The sequence below is a fragment of the Maylandia zebra genome, linkage group LG17, assembly GCF_041146795.1.
Source record: "Maylandia zebra isolate NMK-2024a linkage group LG17, Mzebra_GT3a, whole genome shotgun sequence".
In the NCBI taxonomy this organism is placed as follows: domain Eukaryota; kingdom Metazoa; phylum Chordata; class Actinopteri; order Cichliformes; family Cichlidae; genus Maylandia; species Maylandia zebra.
Window position 1 is genome coordinate 20,339,715 of NC_135183.1, and position 16,132 is coordinate 20,355,846.

Consider the following 16,132-nt stretch of genomic DNA (forward strand, 5'->3'; position numbering starts at 1 on the left):
TTAAAGTGGCCGTAATTAAATCATCAATTGACCTAGTTATCTTAGCTAATTATAGACCAATTTCTAAGTTTACTTTTACCTACAGAGTTCCTCGCACCACAGAAACATTATTAGTGAAGGTTATTATTAATGTTCTTATGGCCTCTTATGGTAGGCTCATCAACTCAGTATTGGAGTTCCACAGGGTTCGGTGGTAGGATCAATACATTTTATAGCATACGTGCATCCCTTCTGCAATATAATTAGAAAAAAACTGCATAAATTTTGATTGCTATGCAGATGACACCGTGCTGTATTTATCTATGAAGCCAAATATAGAATTCTGCAGATTAAACTAAAAGCTTATCACAAAAAACCTGGTTCACTTTTAATTGCCTACTTTTAAATTCAGACATAAATTGAGGTTTATTGCACTCAGTAATAAAAATCTTGGAAACAGGATCTCTAACCGGATATTTACTTTAGATGGCAATTAGATGGGTCCAATAACACTGTGAGAAATTGTAGATCTCTTGTTTGCCAGCATATGTTGTTCAGCGCACTTATTAAACACATTAATTTGCACAATATTGCTAAAATTTGAAGCATCGTGTCTCGTGGTGATGTTGAAGATTGAGTTCATAGACTTATTTGTTTTTTATTATTTCGCTCATATTTGCGTCTCTCCAATGGTTCAATTAAATTCAAAGTTTATATGCAAATATGAGAAGGATCATATCTTAAAGACTTCACATAACATATTATGCTAACAGAGCAATTCAGTCTCAGACTGCAGGCTTCTCAGCTCACCAAGTTCTACTATAATGGCAAAAAAAAAAAAAACAACTGAAATGTTACTGAATGTAAAAATCAATGTGATATATTTATTTTATTTTTTTTAATCAGTCGTGGATCGGGGCGATCGTGGCTCAAGAGTTGGGAGTTCGCCTTGTAATCGGAAGGTTGCCGGTTCGAGCCCCGGCTTGGACAGTCTCGGTCGTTGTGTCCTTGGGCAAGACACTTGACCCGTTGCCTACTGGTGGTGGTCAGAGGGCCCGGTGGCGCCAGTGTCCGGCAGCCTCGCCTCTGTCAGTGCGCCCCAGGGTGGCTGTGGCTACAATGTAGCTTGCCATCACCTGTGTGTGACTGGGTGGATGACTGGATATGTAAAGCGCTTTGGGGTCCTTAGGGACTAGTAAGGCGCTATATAAATACAGGCCATTTACCATAACCTTTGTCAGTCAACAGTCTGACAGTCAACAAAAATGCAGTGAGAATAAGTTCCTTTTTTGTACAACAGAAGAAGATTTCACACAGACACAGACTTTCTTTTGTCACCATTTAATCCTGTAAAACCTTTAGATTTACAGTTTACATCAGAAGAATCAAACATGACACAAAGAAGACACTAAAAATACCAAAACAATATACAAAAATATTTCCCTTTATAAACATTTTTACAAGTAGCTGCATCAACACAGTTCTCAGTTTTCAAAATATAACTTAACTGTCTTTGTATTACTAAGAAACTTCACATGAGATAGAAAAGGAATGTGGCTTTTAATTTCATCAAATGTTACCATCGCAAACAGAATTAGTAACAGTAACATTGCATTCTAGAAACATAACAGGTCACATGAGTCAAAGGTGTCAGTGAGCAATGATTTGGCTGGGAATGGTCTCAAGACTGCATAGTAGGTGGCTAATAGCTGGTGTTGTAAGCCATCACCTCTGTTCAGCTTTGGAAATCACTAGATTCAGTTATTTTTCCTTTTTAGACATTTTCTCATTGTTAATGTGATGAAAATAAGGATTTCTGATAAAGGTTGAGTTAAAAGAGTCCAGTCAAATTTTAGACGTTTTCATTTCAATTTAAGCTTATTAAGTATCGTTTTTCAAGTCGCTTGAAACTGATGATCTCAATTTAGACAACTTCATCATGAAGACATAAGGCACAATGATATAAACCTCAACCAAATATGTCATTTTCAAATTCAAGAAAACAGACTCGACAGGGCTCCAGAAATCTGTGCACCAAGCTAGCAAAAGAAATAAACTCTGTCATACTTTGACTAGTATGGTGGAGGTTTGCACATCTCGTTGTATTTTGGTGGTCTCGTGAGGATCATCATGGTGTGGCTGTTGAAGCGATACAGGTGGTACACCATGATGGAGGAAAGAATCACACCAAGGAGCTATTGGGGAACACAGGAAGATAAGTTAGGCATCAGGTTTTATTTAAGGTTAAATTTTAATGTTATTAAATTCTTTTTTTACTTTTTGGAATTAGATTTTGTACTAGTTTCCTTTTTGTTCAGAAACAGATGCTATAATTTTTCAGCATGTCAAACGTGGGGGTATCAAACTTTGCTGAAAACAATTTTAAAACAGATTTGACTCCCAATATCTGACCACAAAAACATTTCTGCCTGATGGTAAAAAAGCTGAATTTCTCCCCACTGTGGCACAGGGTCTAAGGACCTCACAGTCAACAAAAAGTTATAACCCTAATTTTAGATGTGAATAATAAATAGTGACTAACAGTGACTAAAAGGGGAGAATGCAGATTTTAAGTTACAGATCAGGCATTTATGCTGCTGAATCCTTAAATAAGTGATAATACTCACAGCTAGAATAGCCAGAGTGAAGCTGACCACAATGTTGATTTTGTTAGTAAACTGGATGTGGTCCATGATGGTGGGAAAGCAGGTCTGAAAATAGAAGGAAAAATGAAAACTGTTAGTTTCTGTCATGGACACACAAATGACTTAAGCTTTTTCAAAACGGTGCTGGGTCGCTTACCTTAGTGTAGACGGACTTTCTCTGCCGTGTTAAAATCTGGTAAAGCTGCAAAAATAAAGACGTTACAAACTGTGACACACTGAATAGAAGTGAAGCGAGCGGGTGCGCCGATGCTTACGTTTTTTCTCAGAGTCTGACACTTGCCCTCCTTCTCCTCCTCCTGGCTGCACACACAGGACTCGGGGATGTTCTCCCAGTCTTTGTAGCTGAACAGACCACAGCAGCGAAACTACAAACAGCAGCAGGACAAGAAAAAAAGAGGAGAGTTACTCATCTTCAGGAGGATGAGACGACAGCTGGAAGCAGACTATAAAAAGTATGTGTGAGGGTTTTTTGTTCAACTTTTAAAAAAAACAACCACAACAACAACAAATTCGAGACAATGATAATGTATCAAATTACTTGTGGACAGTTTACTCGCTCTTATTCTGAAAGCTTGCTTGCTCCTAACCATTAACTGTGTATAACACAGAGACCTGCAGTGATGGGAAAAAGAAAACACGTCTTCTGTCAGTTCCAAGGTTTTACATATCAGGGCTTAAAATACATCTAACCCAGGGTCTTCATTTATAAAAATCACATTAAAATGCTTGAGTGCTGTGTGAAAAACTAAGAACACCCACCGTTTAGTATCATGCAGCAATAACTGGCAAACATTACTTGTTGCAGCCTTTCCATATGGTTTTATTAGTCTCTCACATTGCTGTGGAGGAATTTTGGTCAACTGTTCTGGTTAACGTCATTAACAAGTTCATTGATGGTTGTGGAGACAGCTCTCTGGAGGTCCCACAACACCATTTCAGTCAGGTTGGGGTCTGGACATTGACTGGACCATTACAGCACCATGGCTCTTTGCTTTTTCAGCCATTCTGTTATAGACAAGCTGTTGTGCTTGGGATCATTGTTCTGATCATACTCGGACATACGTGGACAGATAGCCTCACATTACACTCTAGAACACTTTGGTATACAGAGGAGTTCAAGGTTGACTCAGGGACTGTAAGTTGACCAGATCCCATGGCTATAAGATTAGCCCAGTTGTTCTGAGGTTTTAATGCTGATATGATGTCTTTAGTTTGGACCAAACATGCCACTGTTCATTATGACCAAAAATCTTCACTTTGTTCTCGGTCCGAGAACAAAGTGAAGGTTGCAAACCTAAACTTTGCTGCTATGTTTTTCATTTTAGAGAAAAAAGACTTCCTCCTGGCAACTCTTAAAGTCACTTGTTCAATCTTTTTATAATTGTACTGTCATGAACTCTTTATTCATGACAGCAGTAAGAGTTAAGTTTATTGTCACACACTCTAACAGTGTTAGAGTGTGTGACAATAAACTTAACTCTTACTGCTGTCAGTAATGAAAGTAGAATGGGAGGGAGAGCCTTCAGTTTTCAGGCCCCTCTTCTGTGGAACCAGCTTCCAGTTTGGATTCAGGAGACAGACACTATCTCTACTTTTAAGATTAGGCTTAAAACTTTCCTTTTTGCTAAAGCATATAGTTAGGGCTGGACCAGGTGACCCTGAATCCTCCCTTAGTTATGCTGCAATAGACATAGGCTGCCGGGGGATTCCCATGATGCATTGAGTTTTTCCTTTCCAGTCACCTTTCTCGCTCACTATGTATTAACAGACCTCTCTGCATTGAATCATATCTGTTATTAACCTCTGTCTCTCTTCCACAGCATGTCTTTTATCCTGTCTTCCTTCTCTCACCCCAACCGGTCGCAGCAGATGGCCCCGCCCTTCCCTGAGCCTGGTTCTGCCGGAGGTTTCTTCCTGTTAAAAGGGAGTTTTTCCTTCCCACTGTCGCCAAAGTGCTTGCTCATAGGGGGTCATATGATTGTTGGGCTTTTCTCTGTATCTATGAAGCGCCTTGAGGCGACTTTTGTTGTGATTTGGCGCTATATAAATAAAATTGAATTGAATTGAATTAACATAGTTTTGTTGAATAAATAATGGCACAATGTCATATGTCATGTTTCATAGTTCACCTGAAGTTATTTTTTTTACCTAATATTAAGACCTGCTAAGGGGAAGATTACAAGTATTATGTCCTGATAGACAAAACCTTCGACTTTAAAGAGGGTTTACTTTCATTTTCCCATGACTGTAGCTCGGGAATAAAGCCAACACTCAAGGGCCCTAAATTCACATTAAAAAATATAACATCTAAATAATGAAAATTAAAAAACAAAATAAGATATTTAAAATAAATAAAGAGACAACCCTGAGCAGGTTAGAATATCTTACCTGTTTCTGAATGTCCACAGCCATGTTCCTCACATCCTTTCGAGATTTGTCCAGAGGAACAAACTTGCGGAATCTCTCCTCCATTCTGCCTTTGACCTGCAAACATGAAACATTTTTATATCATAAATTAAATTTACAGGATACAAAAATGTTTAATGTAGACAGATCATCATTAAAAAACATCTGACATTTCAAGGTAATGAAAATGTGTCTGTATTAACTGAGTTGACTTTAAAGTACATATTTAAAAAACATTTCCAGTTAAATCAAATCAAATACTTTTATGTACTTGACTCCAAGCGTCCTGTCCTTACCTGAGGATAAGAGCTGGCAGCAGGGATTCCAGTCATCAGCATCAACAGACATCCTGTGAACATGAACACCAGGAACTGCAGAGAGGTACACAAAGACTTTTAATCTGATATCTTCAGTATGTGGAATTACTGAAATTACTTTACCCTGACCACTTTCACAAACATGTTGAGGCTTCAAAGTCACATTTCAGAAACAAATCATTGAAGCGACACTGTTACATCATCATTATTTATGGTTTTATAAGGAAGAAAAATAAGACAGTGCTGATCAGCTGGACAGTTCTAACACTGATAGAGTCCTCAAACTATTTTTCACAGCAGCTCATTTTAGAGCATTTGGAGCTAAATGGCTTCATTTAGGTTGATGAACAATTTCTTTTCTTTATTAAGTCAATGAGATTGTTGGCAGCTAAATGACTAAACTTTCATTCTGAGGTTGTGGAGATCTTTGTGCTCACCATGATCAGGGCCACTTTGCTCTCCTTGTGGGCTCCATAGGCTCCCAGTACAGCAATCATCATGGTGATGAAACCAATGATGTAGACAATGAAGAGTTTGGTAGCGTGACCCTCCAGCTGTGGACAGAAGTGTCACGAAAGGTTAATGGGCTTTGTCTGTTTGTTCCCACATGTTACATTTATGTTTGAATGTGTCCTCACGTTGTATCCTCCTTGAATGTTCATGAAGAACTGGCACCACAAAGCGAGGAGGATGACAACTCCACCAACAACCTGAACAAACAGAAACAGTCTGGTTAGAGCTGCTGGATCCTTTAAACACAACCAGGATATGAAATGACTGCACAGCCACGCACGTGTACGAGCACAACAACAAACTCTGAAAGTAAGAACAAACGTGTTGAGTTGATGTCGGTTTATTTTACTCTTCTAAGCTTCAGTTTCATTTACATGTAAAAAAAAGGAGGCAAATGTGGTTGTTTTTGACTGCTGCGTCTGCCTGCTGACTGGTTTGAAGTCTTTAAGGAGATTCTGGATTAAAGTCTGCGATTATCATTTGCTAAATCTCTTTACTCACCATGAAGAATATGTTGAAGACAGTGAAGATGTGTTTGAGGCAGATGTTGATCTGAGCCATGTTTGCAGCTGGAAAATGCAGTCAAAATAACAGTACTGTTCCCAAAGTCCAGATGAGCTCCGACTGCAGCGAAGTGAAGTGAAGTGAGAGGAGAGCAGCTGAGTGAGCTGCTTTGAAGGGTTTCAGGGCTTTGCTGGGCGGGACGTCCGGTATGTTAGAGGTGGAAACTTCTGTGGAATGGTTGATTAGGAAGGGGAGGTTGAACGCAGGGTCTTCCTCCTTCCAGTTAAATCCAGTGGAAATAGTTGTTGCTGTGAACAGGGAGGGAAGCTGTTCTCAGGCTGGCTGGAATGGAGGAGAGGGCGGTGTTATGCCCCGTTTAAAACGATCCAGATGTGGAGACACGATTCCTTTTAGTTTCATGAGAATCTGTCGTCAGCAGGAGGAGCTGACTTACTGAAAGTCAGTTTATTCCTCTACAGTTTAAAGTAGATTTTACTGCATCTGCACACAATGTACTCAGAGTTTTTTAAATAGTGAGAGATATATTTAGAGGAGTATTACACTAACACACAGCGATGTTACATCCTTTTTATGTTATATCATCACATTTCTGCAGTGATTTAAAATGTAAAGCAGTATGAGTACTGCACTCAAATACAGATTACATCGACTTTAACTTCCCCCCTTATTACTTTTATAGTTGCATCTTATTAAATAATACTTTTTGTTTTATTTATTTTTTGTTTGAAGTAAGTTTTATACTTTTTTGTGTCTTTGTAGTTTTTTGTGCATATCACACTTGATTCTTTTATGATTCCTAATCATTTTTCATTGTGGAATAATTCGACCCACAAAGACTTTGAGCATCCACAGAGCACTTTTAGTCCTCCGAGTGTGAACGAGCTGTCAGACAGAGCAAAGCAATGCAAACACTACCCTCCAATGAGTCCCACGTCACTGTTTTGCAGAAATCTATAATTTGGGAAAAATACATGAAAAAATGTGTCATTATTGCCTCGTTAAGCCATGGAAAAATTCAAGTGTTCTTATAATGTCCCGTGTTTAAACTCGCACAAATCTTGTGTACACCATTGCAGTGTGAGTGTGGTGGTTTCTTACTGGTCATTATTGGAGCTTAACACCTTCTTGTACAGCGGCCATTTGGGGCCGTACGTAACATTAGCATAGTTTATTTTGTGCAGTAAGCGCCCGATGAATCACAGATATCTACCGTTTTAAGAGGATAATAAACATAATTTTAAGGATCCTGTATGCTCTGTGTAATATGGATAACTGCAATAACTGTAGCATTAGAGCAGAAGGTACCTTCATCTGACAGTGCTGATCCCGATAAGTATGAAGACACCGTGACTTTGGGAACAGGTAGAAAATATTCTTCAGAGTTGAGCCATTTAAATAATTTATGTGTAGTGTAAAATATAGACACACAGAGAAGACAGAGGAGATGTGATAGTCTAAATCAAATCAAGACATTCAGAGTATATCCGGAGGTAGCCTAATTTATTTCAGCCAATCACGACAAACTGCATACTGTGCATCAAAAACTGTTATGTAATAAAACTGTTTAAAATTAAATTGAATTAAATCCTCCACTGTGAAAAAAGTAGGCGAGGTTTGTGTTTATGCAGGGGCAGGACATAAACTCATAATCCTAGCGGTCACATGCAAAGTTTTAAGGCGTGGGGCAACCACCTGTCATGGGAACCCAAACTTCAATAGAAGAGTAGTAAATTTAGGTCAGAGTAATATCACGTCTTTTACCAGTTTTAATTTAGCTTTGATATAAAGTGAGTAAATATTTATTTGTATTTTATATAGATAAATTACTATACATACTTGTAATTTCACACTGAATTTCTGTTATTACTGCCGCCCACCTGCACTATCTATACACACAACTAGGATGCCCTGACCAGCACTTTGTGCCCCGTAAGTTGCCAGGAGAGCTGCACACAAGACAAGTTAGCATTTTTACATGGTTAGTGGTTTAGATTGTTACACTCCAATTTTTCCATTAAAACAAGACAGATTGAGGATGCCTCTCTCTGGATGCTGCCGTGGCCCGTGACCTTTCTCTACTAACCAATTACTAAGAATACAATAACTTCCTTTTTTAAACAAACGTCAGTGAAACAGAACAAGATTTTAATACAACACAGATTTTGTTTTCTTATCTTTTAATCCTGTAAGACACTTACATTTACAGTTTGCACCAGAAGGATTAAATATGACACAAAGAAGACTCCAAAAATAATTTTAAAAAATACAGAAATATTTTCCTTTATAAACATTTTTACAAGCAGCTGCATTAGCACAGCCCTCAGTTTTCAAACTACAATCCTCAAATTCTCCAAGCTACTAGCAAGCGCCACGTGACGTAACAAGGGAATGTGGCTGTTCTTTTATCCAGTGTTACCATTATCATGGTAACATGTTATCATGTTGACATTGTTCCTGGATCAGCAATACTAATTTGAGTCCTGGTTTAACATTCCAAGTAACCAATCACATTGTAGTGATGTCATCACTGTCACTTTTGGCGTTGCTTTTTGAATCATTTTACGGACTTTCAGTAGATACACCTGCGGTATCACTTAGAAGTTCCTGCGCCACTATCGTTCTCGAGTTATGGCATTCACAAACTTGAGTGTCCACACCGTCTTCCCGCCCAGCAGCATTAGGATAATACCCGATCAGCCTTTTATGACTGAGGGCTAACAACATGCAGTGCACCAAGGTAGCTAAAGAAAAGAAGTCCATTGTATTTTGACTAACATGCTGGGGCGTTGTGCAGCTCCTTGTATTTTGGTGGCATCATGGAGATCATGATGGTGGGTCTGTTGGGGTAATACAGCTGGTGGATCATAATGGAGGACAGAATAATGCCAAGTAGCTGTAGGGGAACACAGGAAGTTTAGTTAAACATCGGGTTGTCTTCAAGTTTTTGTTTTTAAAGTGAACCAATATTAGTGACTAAGCTGCTACATGTTTACCCAGAAGATTTTTTTTTTTTGACTGAAGAAGATTTGAGTAATAATTAAATTTTTGTTCTGCAATAGATACCATACCTTTCTAACTTTGAACATGGAGAATTCAGACTTTGTTGGCACATATTTACCCACAATATTATTGGGTGGGTAGTGGGAGGTGAGAGACTCAAGAGTGACCTTGGTCTTCCTCCCATTAGGGCCTACATGGATGACATGACCATTACAACAACAAAACCATGTACTAGGCGATTGCTACAGAAGCTCCAGGAAAACATAGAATGGACAAGAATGGAGTTTAAGCCAAGTAAACCTTGCAGAATCTCCATCATAAAAGGAAAACTGACAGCCGAGCAATTCTATATCAGTGGAGAACCAATTCCAACAGTCTTAGAGAAGCCCATAATGAGCCTGGGACGGTGGTATAATGCAGACCTCAATGATACGTGGCAACTAAAACAACTAAGGCTTAAATTGGCTGACGACCTCCAGCGGATTAACAACACTGCACTCCCAGGAAAACTGAAGCTCTGGTGCTTCCAGTTTTGGTTATTACCCAGACTACTGTGGCCGTTGACAATGTACGGGGTCTCACTCAATCATGCCAATCGACTAGAGGCTAGTGAGATCCTACTTTAAGAAGTGGCTCGGACTTCCCAAGTGCCTCAGCAGCATTGGACTCTACAGTGACGGGATACTGTCATTGCCTATCCCTAGCCTGGTTAAGGAGTTTAAATTTCCAAAAGTGAGGCTTGAGATGTCACTCACGGACTCCCGGCACCCCATAGTGAGAGGCAGTGCTCCCACCCTAGCAACGGGGAGTAAGTGGACCCCAGCCACATCTGTGCTACAGGCGAAATCCACTCTTCAGCATTGTGACGTGGTGGGTCACGTCCAACAGGGCAGAGGAGGATTTGGTCTTAGCGCAGTAACACCTCGGTGGGAACAGGCATCTGTAACCGAACGTCGGAAAATGGTAGTGGAGGAGGTGCGACGACAGGAGGAAACAGCCAGACATGCCAGAGCCGTGGCACTGGTCAAACAGGGTCGCTGGATGAATTGGGAAAGTGCGGAAAAGAGGAAACTCTCATGGTTTGAAATCTGGGGCATGGAGTCTAATAAACTAAGTTTCATCATCCGAGCGGCATACGATGTGCTACCTTCCCCAATAAATGTGCAGCTGTGGTTTGGAAAGGACCCATCCTGCCCCCTGTGTATAGTCCCAGCCACACTAAAGCATATCTTGGTTGGTTGTAGGACTAGCCTTACTCAGGGCAGATACACATGGAAACACAACCAGGTTCTCAGGTGTCTTGCCGAGAAAGTTGAGTGCAAAAGAAAATCCATTAACGCTAAACCTTTCACGAACCAAGAGGAGCGTCAGTCTTCATCAACATTTGTCCGGGAAGGAGACAAACCGAGGACAAGCCCCTCAAACCCAGACCTGGGCCCGCTGAAGGCCGCCAGGGATTGGCAGATGCAAGTGGACTTGGATCAGAGGCTAATTTTTCCCACAGAGATCGTAACAACTACTTTGCGACCAGACCTCGTCCTTTGGTCAACTTGGCACCTGAAGCAGAGCACAGAGGCTGGAAGATCAAGGTGCGCCTGGTGGAAGTGAGGTGCAGGGGCTTTGTTACCAGTACAACAGCAAAACTGCTTAGAGAAACTGGGATCAGAGGACAGGCGCAATGGCAGGCTATAAGAGATCAAGCTAACACTGCTGAGAGGACCAGTCACTGGCTATGATTAAAAAGGGCTGACATCACTTGGGCAGCTAAGGCAGTCAGCTAACCAGGAGAGAAAAGAAATATTCCGCTCTTCTCCTCTCTGCTCTTCTTCCCTTTTCTGGGAGGCAGTGGGGAGGTAGAGCGTACAGCCCGATCCGGCAGGGAGGTGTGGGAAGCCAGATTGGGTGCCCCCCTTCCAGCTCTTCTCTCTACTCTCTCCTATCTTGTCCCTTTTGTCCTACTTCTCTCTATCACCTTTTCTATCTCTTTGAAGAAGTTAGGCCCAATAAATGCTAAAGAGGTAAGTATTATTTCTCAGTTGCAGTGAATTGATAAAAAGAAAATGTAGGAAACTAAACAGAAGAAAGAAGAAAAGAAATAACAATTTAACATAAACCAGTGACACACTCCAGGGCCTGATCAACCCTGGCAGGGCCTCCTTGGATGAGGGTGTCTAGTGAGAATGGCCGAAACACCTGATGAATGCAAGGTCCACTACTGATGATGTGTCCCAAATTTAAAATGATAATCTAGATCGATCTCTAACCCCTAAACCTAACCAAGGAAGGAAAATGGCAGATTAGCCTGGGTAAAAGACCGAAAGTTGAGGCAAAGTTTCTGGGCTGCCTTTCCTCATAACAGCCATCCCTCAAGAGTCTCTCCATCTAAAGCAATGCATTATCAGGGACTGTAACATCTAGTCCTTTTAACTGAACTATATATGACTTTTTGAATGTTAGGTGCCTGAATCACCACCCCCTTCACCACCATGCTGATGGTTAATATAAGGTGTTTTTTTCCAATGTGACACTTTCCATTATGACCAGAAATTTCCATTTTAGTCCCAAAGTATCGTCTTTCTCAAATTCTAAAGTCATGAACTTTATTATTTAAGTTGTTAACAGGCGTCTGTAGAATTTGACTGTAGTTTGTGGGATTTTTGAACTTCCATCCACTCCTAGTCAAATCGTTTCCTTGTGTTTAAACACACCTGATTGTCCCAAAACAGTAAACTGCTTTTATAGAGGTGCTCGCACTTTCTGATGATCAGCCCTGCATTTGATTGGCAGCAGAGGCTGCTACCTGCCCCGGCAGAGAATGCAGATTGCAAATTATAGAGTGGACATTTACACTATTGAATCCTTGATTAATACTCACAGCTAGAATAGCCAGAGTGAAGCTGACCACAAGTATGATGTTGTAATGAAACTGGATGTGGTCCATGATGGTGGGAAAGCAGGTCTGAAAATAGAAGGAAAAATGAAAACTGTCAGGTTCTGATATAAACTGAGGAATGATTTAAGCTTTTTCAAAGTGGGGCTGGGTCGCTCACCTTAGTGTAGACGGACTTTCTCTGCAGCATGAAAGTCTGGAAAAGTTACAGAAATAAAGACGTTACAAACTTTGACACACCGTGACCAGTGAAGCGAGTGGGTGCATCGATACTCACGTTGTTTTTGACAGTCTGACACTTGCCCTCCTTCTCCTCCTCCTGGCTGCACACACAGGAGTCGGGGATGTTCTCCCAGTCTTTGTAGCTGAACAGACCACAGCAGTGAAACTACAAACAGCAGCAGGAGAAGAAAGAAAGAGGAGAGTTACTCATCTTCAGGAGGAACACAGAGGAATTCATGGTCCACTCAGTGACTGTGGTATTGTGTTAACTCACACCTGACCAACAAACTGCCAAAGCTTCTGCTTTTATAGAAGTGCTCACACTTATTAATGATTACCTAATCAAGTGCATTAGAAACAATAAGGACTTAGTTTACTTTTATACAATTTAACTTACTTCTTTTTATATAAACAGAGGCACCATACGGTGTAATATGTCTCGTTTGACATCACATCTGAGGTTATTTTTAAGTGATTATAAAACCCGCCAAGGACCACATTGCATTTCTTAAACAGTGGATACTTTATTTTTTCCATGACTGTAGCTTTTGGTTAAACATTAAATATAAATACAGGAAAATAAAACAGGTGGCAATATCTTACCTGTTCCTGAATGTCCTCGGTCATGTTCCTCACGTATGTCGAGGATTTGTCCAGAGGCACAAGCTCGCTGAATGTCTCCACTCCAATGCCTCTGAGCTGCAAACATAGACATTATGTTTACATCGATTAGATTTACATAGTAAAACTTTTAAAAAGCATCTTAAGGGTTCAGGTAATGGTAGAAAAAAAAAAAGAGTTTATATGTGCTGATGATTATAATAATGTAAAAAAGGTTTATAAGTCGGTCTTCATGTCAAATGATTCGACCCCACAGCAGCACATCCTGGCCTTTACCTGAGGATGTATGATGGCAGCTTGGATTCCAGTTATTAACATCAGCCAACATCCAATGACCGTGTACACCAAGGACTGCAGAGACATGCAGGGATACTTTTAATCTAATATCTTTAATCTCTGGGGCTAAGTAGAAAACAGAGTGATGGAATTATAACTTTTACAGCATTCTGAACTAAATGGCTTCATAAGATTTATTGAATCATTTCTTTTCTTTAATTTAATGAGTGGAAAATGTAATCACCGTGATCAGAGCCACTTTGTTCTCCTTGTGGGCTCCATAGGCTCCCAGCGTGGTGATCATTATGGTGATGCAGCCTACGATGAAGAGGATGAAGAGTTTGGTGGCACGACCCTCCAGCTGTGGAGAGAAGTGTCACGAAAAGGTTAGTGGGCTTTGTCTGTTTGTCTCCACGTGTTGCATTTATGTTTGAATGTGTCCTCACGTTGTATCCTCCTCGAATGTTCATGAAGAACTGGCACCACAGAGCGAGGACGATGGCCACTCCACCAACAACCTGAACAAAAAGAAACAGTCTGGTTAGAGCTGCTGGATCCTTTAAACACAACCAGGACATGAAATGACTGCACAGCCACACACGTGGACGAGCACAACAACAAACTTTGAAAGTAAGAAACAAACATGTTGAATTGATGTTGGTTTATTTTACTCTTCTAAGCTTTGGTTTCATTTACATGTAAAAAAGGAGGCAAATGTGGTTATTTCTGTTTTACTCACCATGAAGAATATGTTGAAGACAGTGAAGATGTGTTTGAGGCAGATGTTGATCTGAGCCATTTTTGCAGCTGGAAAATGCAGTCAGAATAACAGTACTGTTCCCAAAGTCCAGACGAGCTCCGACTGCAGCGAAGTGAAGTGAGAGGAGAGCAGCAGAATGAGCTGCTTTTAAGGGTTTCAGGGCGCCTCACACAGAGAGGCGTCATGGATATGTTGGATAAGGAAACTTCCAAGGAATGGATAGAGAATACAGGAATCATATTTAAGAACTTCCTCTTTGTTTTTCCAGGAAACCTAGTGGAGATCACTGGGTTCAGAACAAAGGGCAGTGGAAAAATTAGTCATTCAACAGGAGAGGCTGCTTACTGTAAGCCAGCTTATTGACACAGCACCTGAACAAAATGTATTCTGTTTTTTTTTTTTTTTTTGGGGGGGGGGGGTTAATAAGAAATGTACGTTTCATAGGTTGTAAGTATATTCTCCTGTAATCCCAAAATAAAAATGTTTTGGGATTGAAAATTCTTTAGGTTATTTAAGTATAATGATTAAATAACAGACATCAGGGCTTTTATTACACTATTTTCTGGTTCAAATGTCTTTTAACTTCAGGAGTTTCACAACCTGAAACAACGGAATGAAACAAAGACACGTCTGAACATTAAATCATAATTTTTAACATCTCATAGTCGAGCTTTTTGCAGCACCTGACACTCACCTAAACCTGGGTCATCCGTGGCACTAACATGACAGAAGGCTGAGTGAGGAAGATAGCATTTTACAGCATTTGGAAATGGAGTCATACTCTGCTGTCAGGGGATGAGGTGGAAGAAGGTCAGATATTGGAAGCAAGAACATGGAAGCTCAAAGGAGGACATAGATGAGGACCCTGAGCAGAGTTAAAGTGGCGACACCCAAATATCATTGTGGATCAGCTAGGGATCTGCCAGCCTGTGTGGTCTCACGTTCCAGAGGTTTATCCTCTGAGCAGGGATGGTGTGACAGCAGATCACACTCTCCCTTCTCAGGCTCATCAAAAGCTATCTTTGGCCTTCTTCCACCTCACCTTCTAATGTCTGGAGGTCTGACGCTTCTTCTACATATTCATCCTTCCGTCTGCTTCCTGACGCGTGGATACAGGTTGATGTTCGGCAGACTGAAGTAGCTTTGTTGCATTCTGTTTAAGAGGTCCCAACTTCGGTGGGACAGTGGACGTGCTGTCCTTCTCCTCGTTCTTTACAGTGACAGTCAGTAACACACAGACAATGATATTCAACTAAAAAACAACAAATAGTCTGAGGTAAGGCAAATACACAGCATTTGTGACATGAAATATGAAGAGAAGATGGGGGAGAATTCGTACAACACGCAGTTGTGTAAAAACAGTAACTGTAAAGACATTAGAAAATAACTGTAAACTGCTACGTCCACACTAGCCCGAATAGATTTTTCGTCTGAAAATGCTCCGCGTCCACACTGGCGTTTTCAGTCGTTTTCACAGAGTTGTGCGTCCACGTTGAAACGACCGAAAACTCTTACATTCCAGTACTGCGCATGCGTGAAACGCAAGATGATTCGGCCTGCCTCATTTCTGTATGCCGTTTATTTACTTTGCGGCTCTTTGAAACGTCGCGGCAAAATGTCGAGGAAAAGCACAGAGTTTTTTAAATGGACTAACAATGAAGTGGAGTTGTTGCTGCGAGTAACATAAAACTACAAGGTTGGCAAAGCGAGTGAGATTTAAAGAATTTGAAGAAAAGCTATCTGGAGCATGTACAGACTGATATTAACCTTTAATAGGGCTGTCAAAATTGAGAGCAAAAAAACCCAACTGCTGTATAATGCCCTCCACTCTCTTTGTTTAATTGGTCACATGACTGCATCACATGACTAACATGCGTCATCGTTTTCAAATGTCTGTTTTCGCTGCCCACACTGCGCATAAGAGCGTTTTGAAAACGCCGTCCCAGTGTGGTAGTGA

General features: G+C 40.6%; 2 protein-coding genes across 2 annotated transcripts; both read right to left on the minus strand.

The window, feature by feature from the left end:
- Window positions 1-1,304: 1,304 nt before the first annotated feature.
- On the minus strand, window positions 1,305-6,596 carry LOC101466773 (tetraspanin-8). The gene is made up of 9 exons (XM_004566442.5): window positions 6,383-6,596; window positions 6,007-6,078; window positions 5,806-5,922; window positions 5,348-5,422; window positions 5,034-5,129; window positions 2,900-3,010; window positions 2,782-2,826; window positions 2,607-2,690; window positions 1,305-2,174 (listed from the first exon to the last, which is right to left on the minus strand). The coding sequence occupies exons 1-9, from the start codon at window positions 6,440-6,442 to the stop codon at window positions 2,052-2,054; spliced, it is 783 nt and encodes a 260-aa protein (XP_004566499.2). The 5' UTR covers window positions 6,443-6,596; the 3' UTR covers window positions 1,305-2,051.
- A 1,990-nt stretch (window positions 6,597-8,586) lies between these two features.
- LOC101477518 (tetraspanin-8-like) lies at window positions 8,587-14,990 on the minus strand. Its single transcript, XM_004566482.3, has 10 exons — window positions 14,870-14,990; window positions 14,155-14,277; window positions 13,862-13,933; window positions 13,660-13,776; window positions 13,416-13,490; window positions 13,122-13,217; window positions 12,574-12,684; window positions 12,457-12,492; window positions 12,282-12,365; window positions 8,587-9,299 (listed from the first exon to the last, which is right to left on the minus strand). Exons 2-10 carry the CDS (start codon window positions 14,212-14,214, stop codon window positions 9,177-9,179), a joined length of 774 nt encoding a protein of 257 aa, XP_004566539.2. The 5' UTR covers window positions 14,215-14,277; window positions 14,870-14,990; the 3' UTR covers window positions 8,587-9,176.
- Window positions 14,991-16,132: the final 1,142 nt, after the last annotated feature.

What these genes read in the sequence shown, in the direction of transcription:
- LOC101466773 (XM_004566442.5), bottom strand. Translation starts at nt 6,442, where the DNA reads ATGGCTCAGATCAACATCTGCCTCAAACACATCTTCACTGTCTTCAAC. An exon ending in TCTTCAACATATTCTTCATG is followed by an intron (nt 6,079 to 6,382) that starts GTGAGTAAAGAG and finishes CTGTTTGTTCAG; the next exon opens with GTTGTTGGTGGAGTTGTCAT. An exon ending in GTCAGACTCTGAGAAAAAAC is followed by an intron (nt 2,827 to 2,899) that starts GTAAGCATCGGC and finishes TTATTTTTGCAG; the next exon opens with CTTTACCAGATTTTAACACG.
- LOC101477518 (XM_004566482.3), bottom strand. Translation starts at nt 14,214, where the DNA reads ATGGCTCAGATCAACATCTGCCTCAAACACATCTTCACTGTCTTCAAC. An exon ending in ACATTCGAGGAGGATACAAC is followed by an intron (nt 13,777 to 13,861) that starts GTGAGGACACAT and finishes TTCTCTCCACAG; the next exon opens with CTGGAGGGTCGTGCCACCAA. An exon ending in TCACTCTGGCTATTCTAGCT is followed by an intron (nt 9,300 to 12,281) that starts GTGAGTATTAAT and finishes GTTCCCCTACAG; the next exon opens with CTACTTGGCATTATTCTGTC.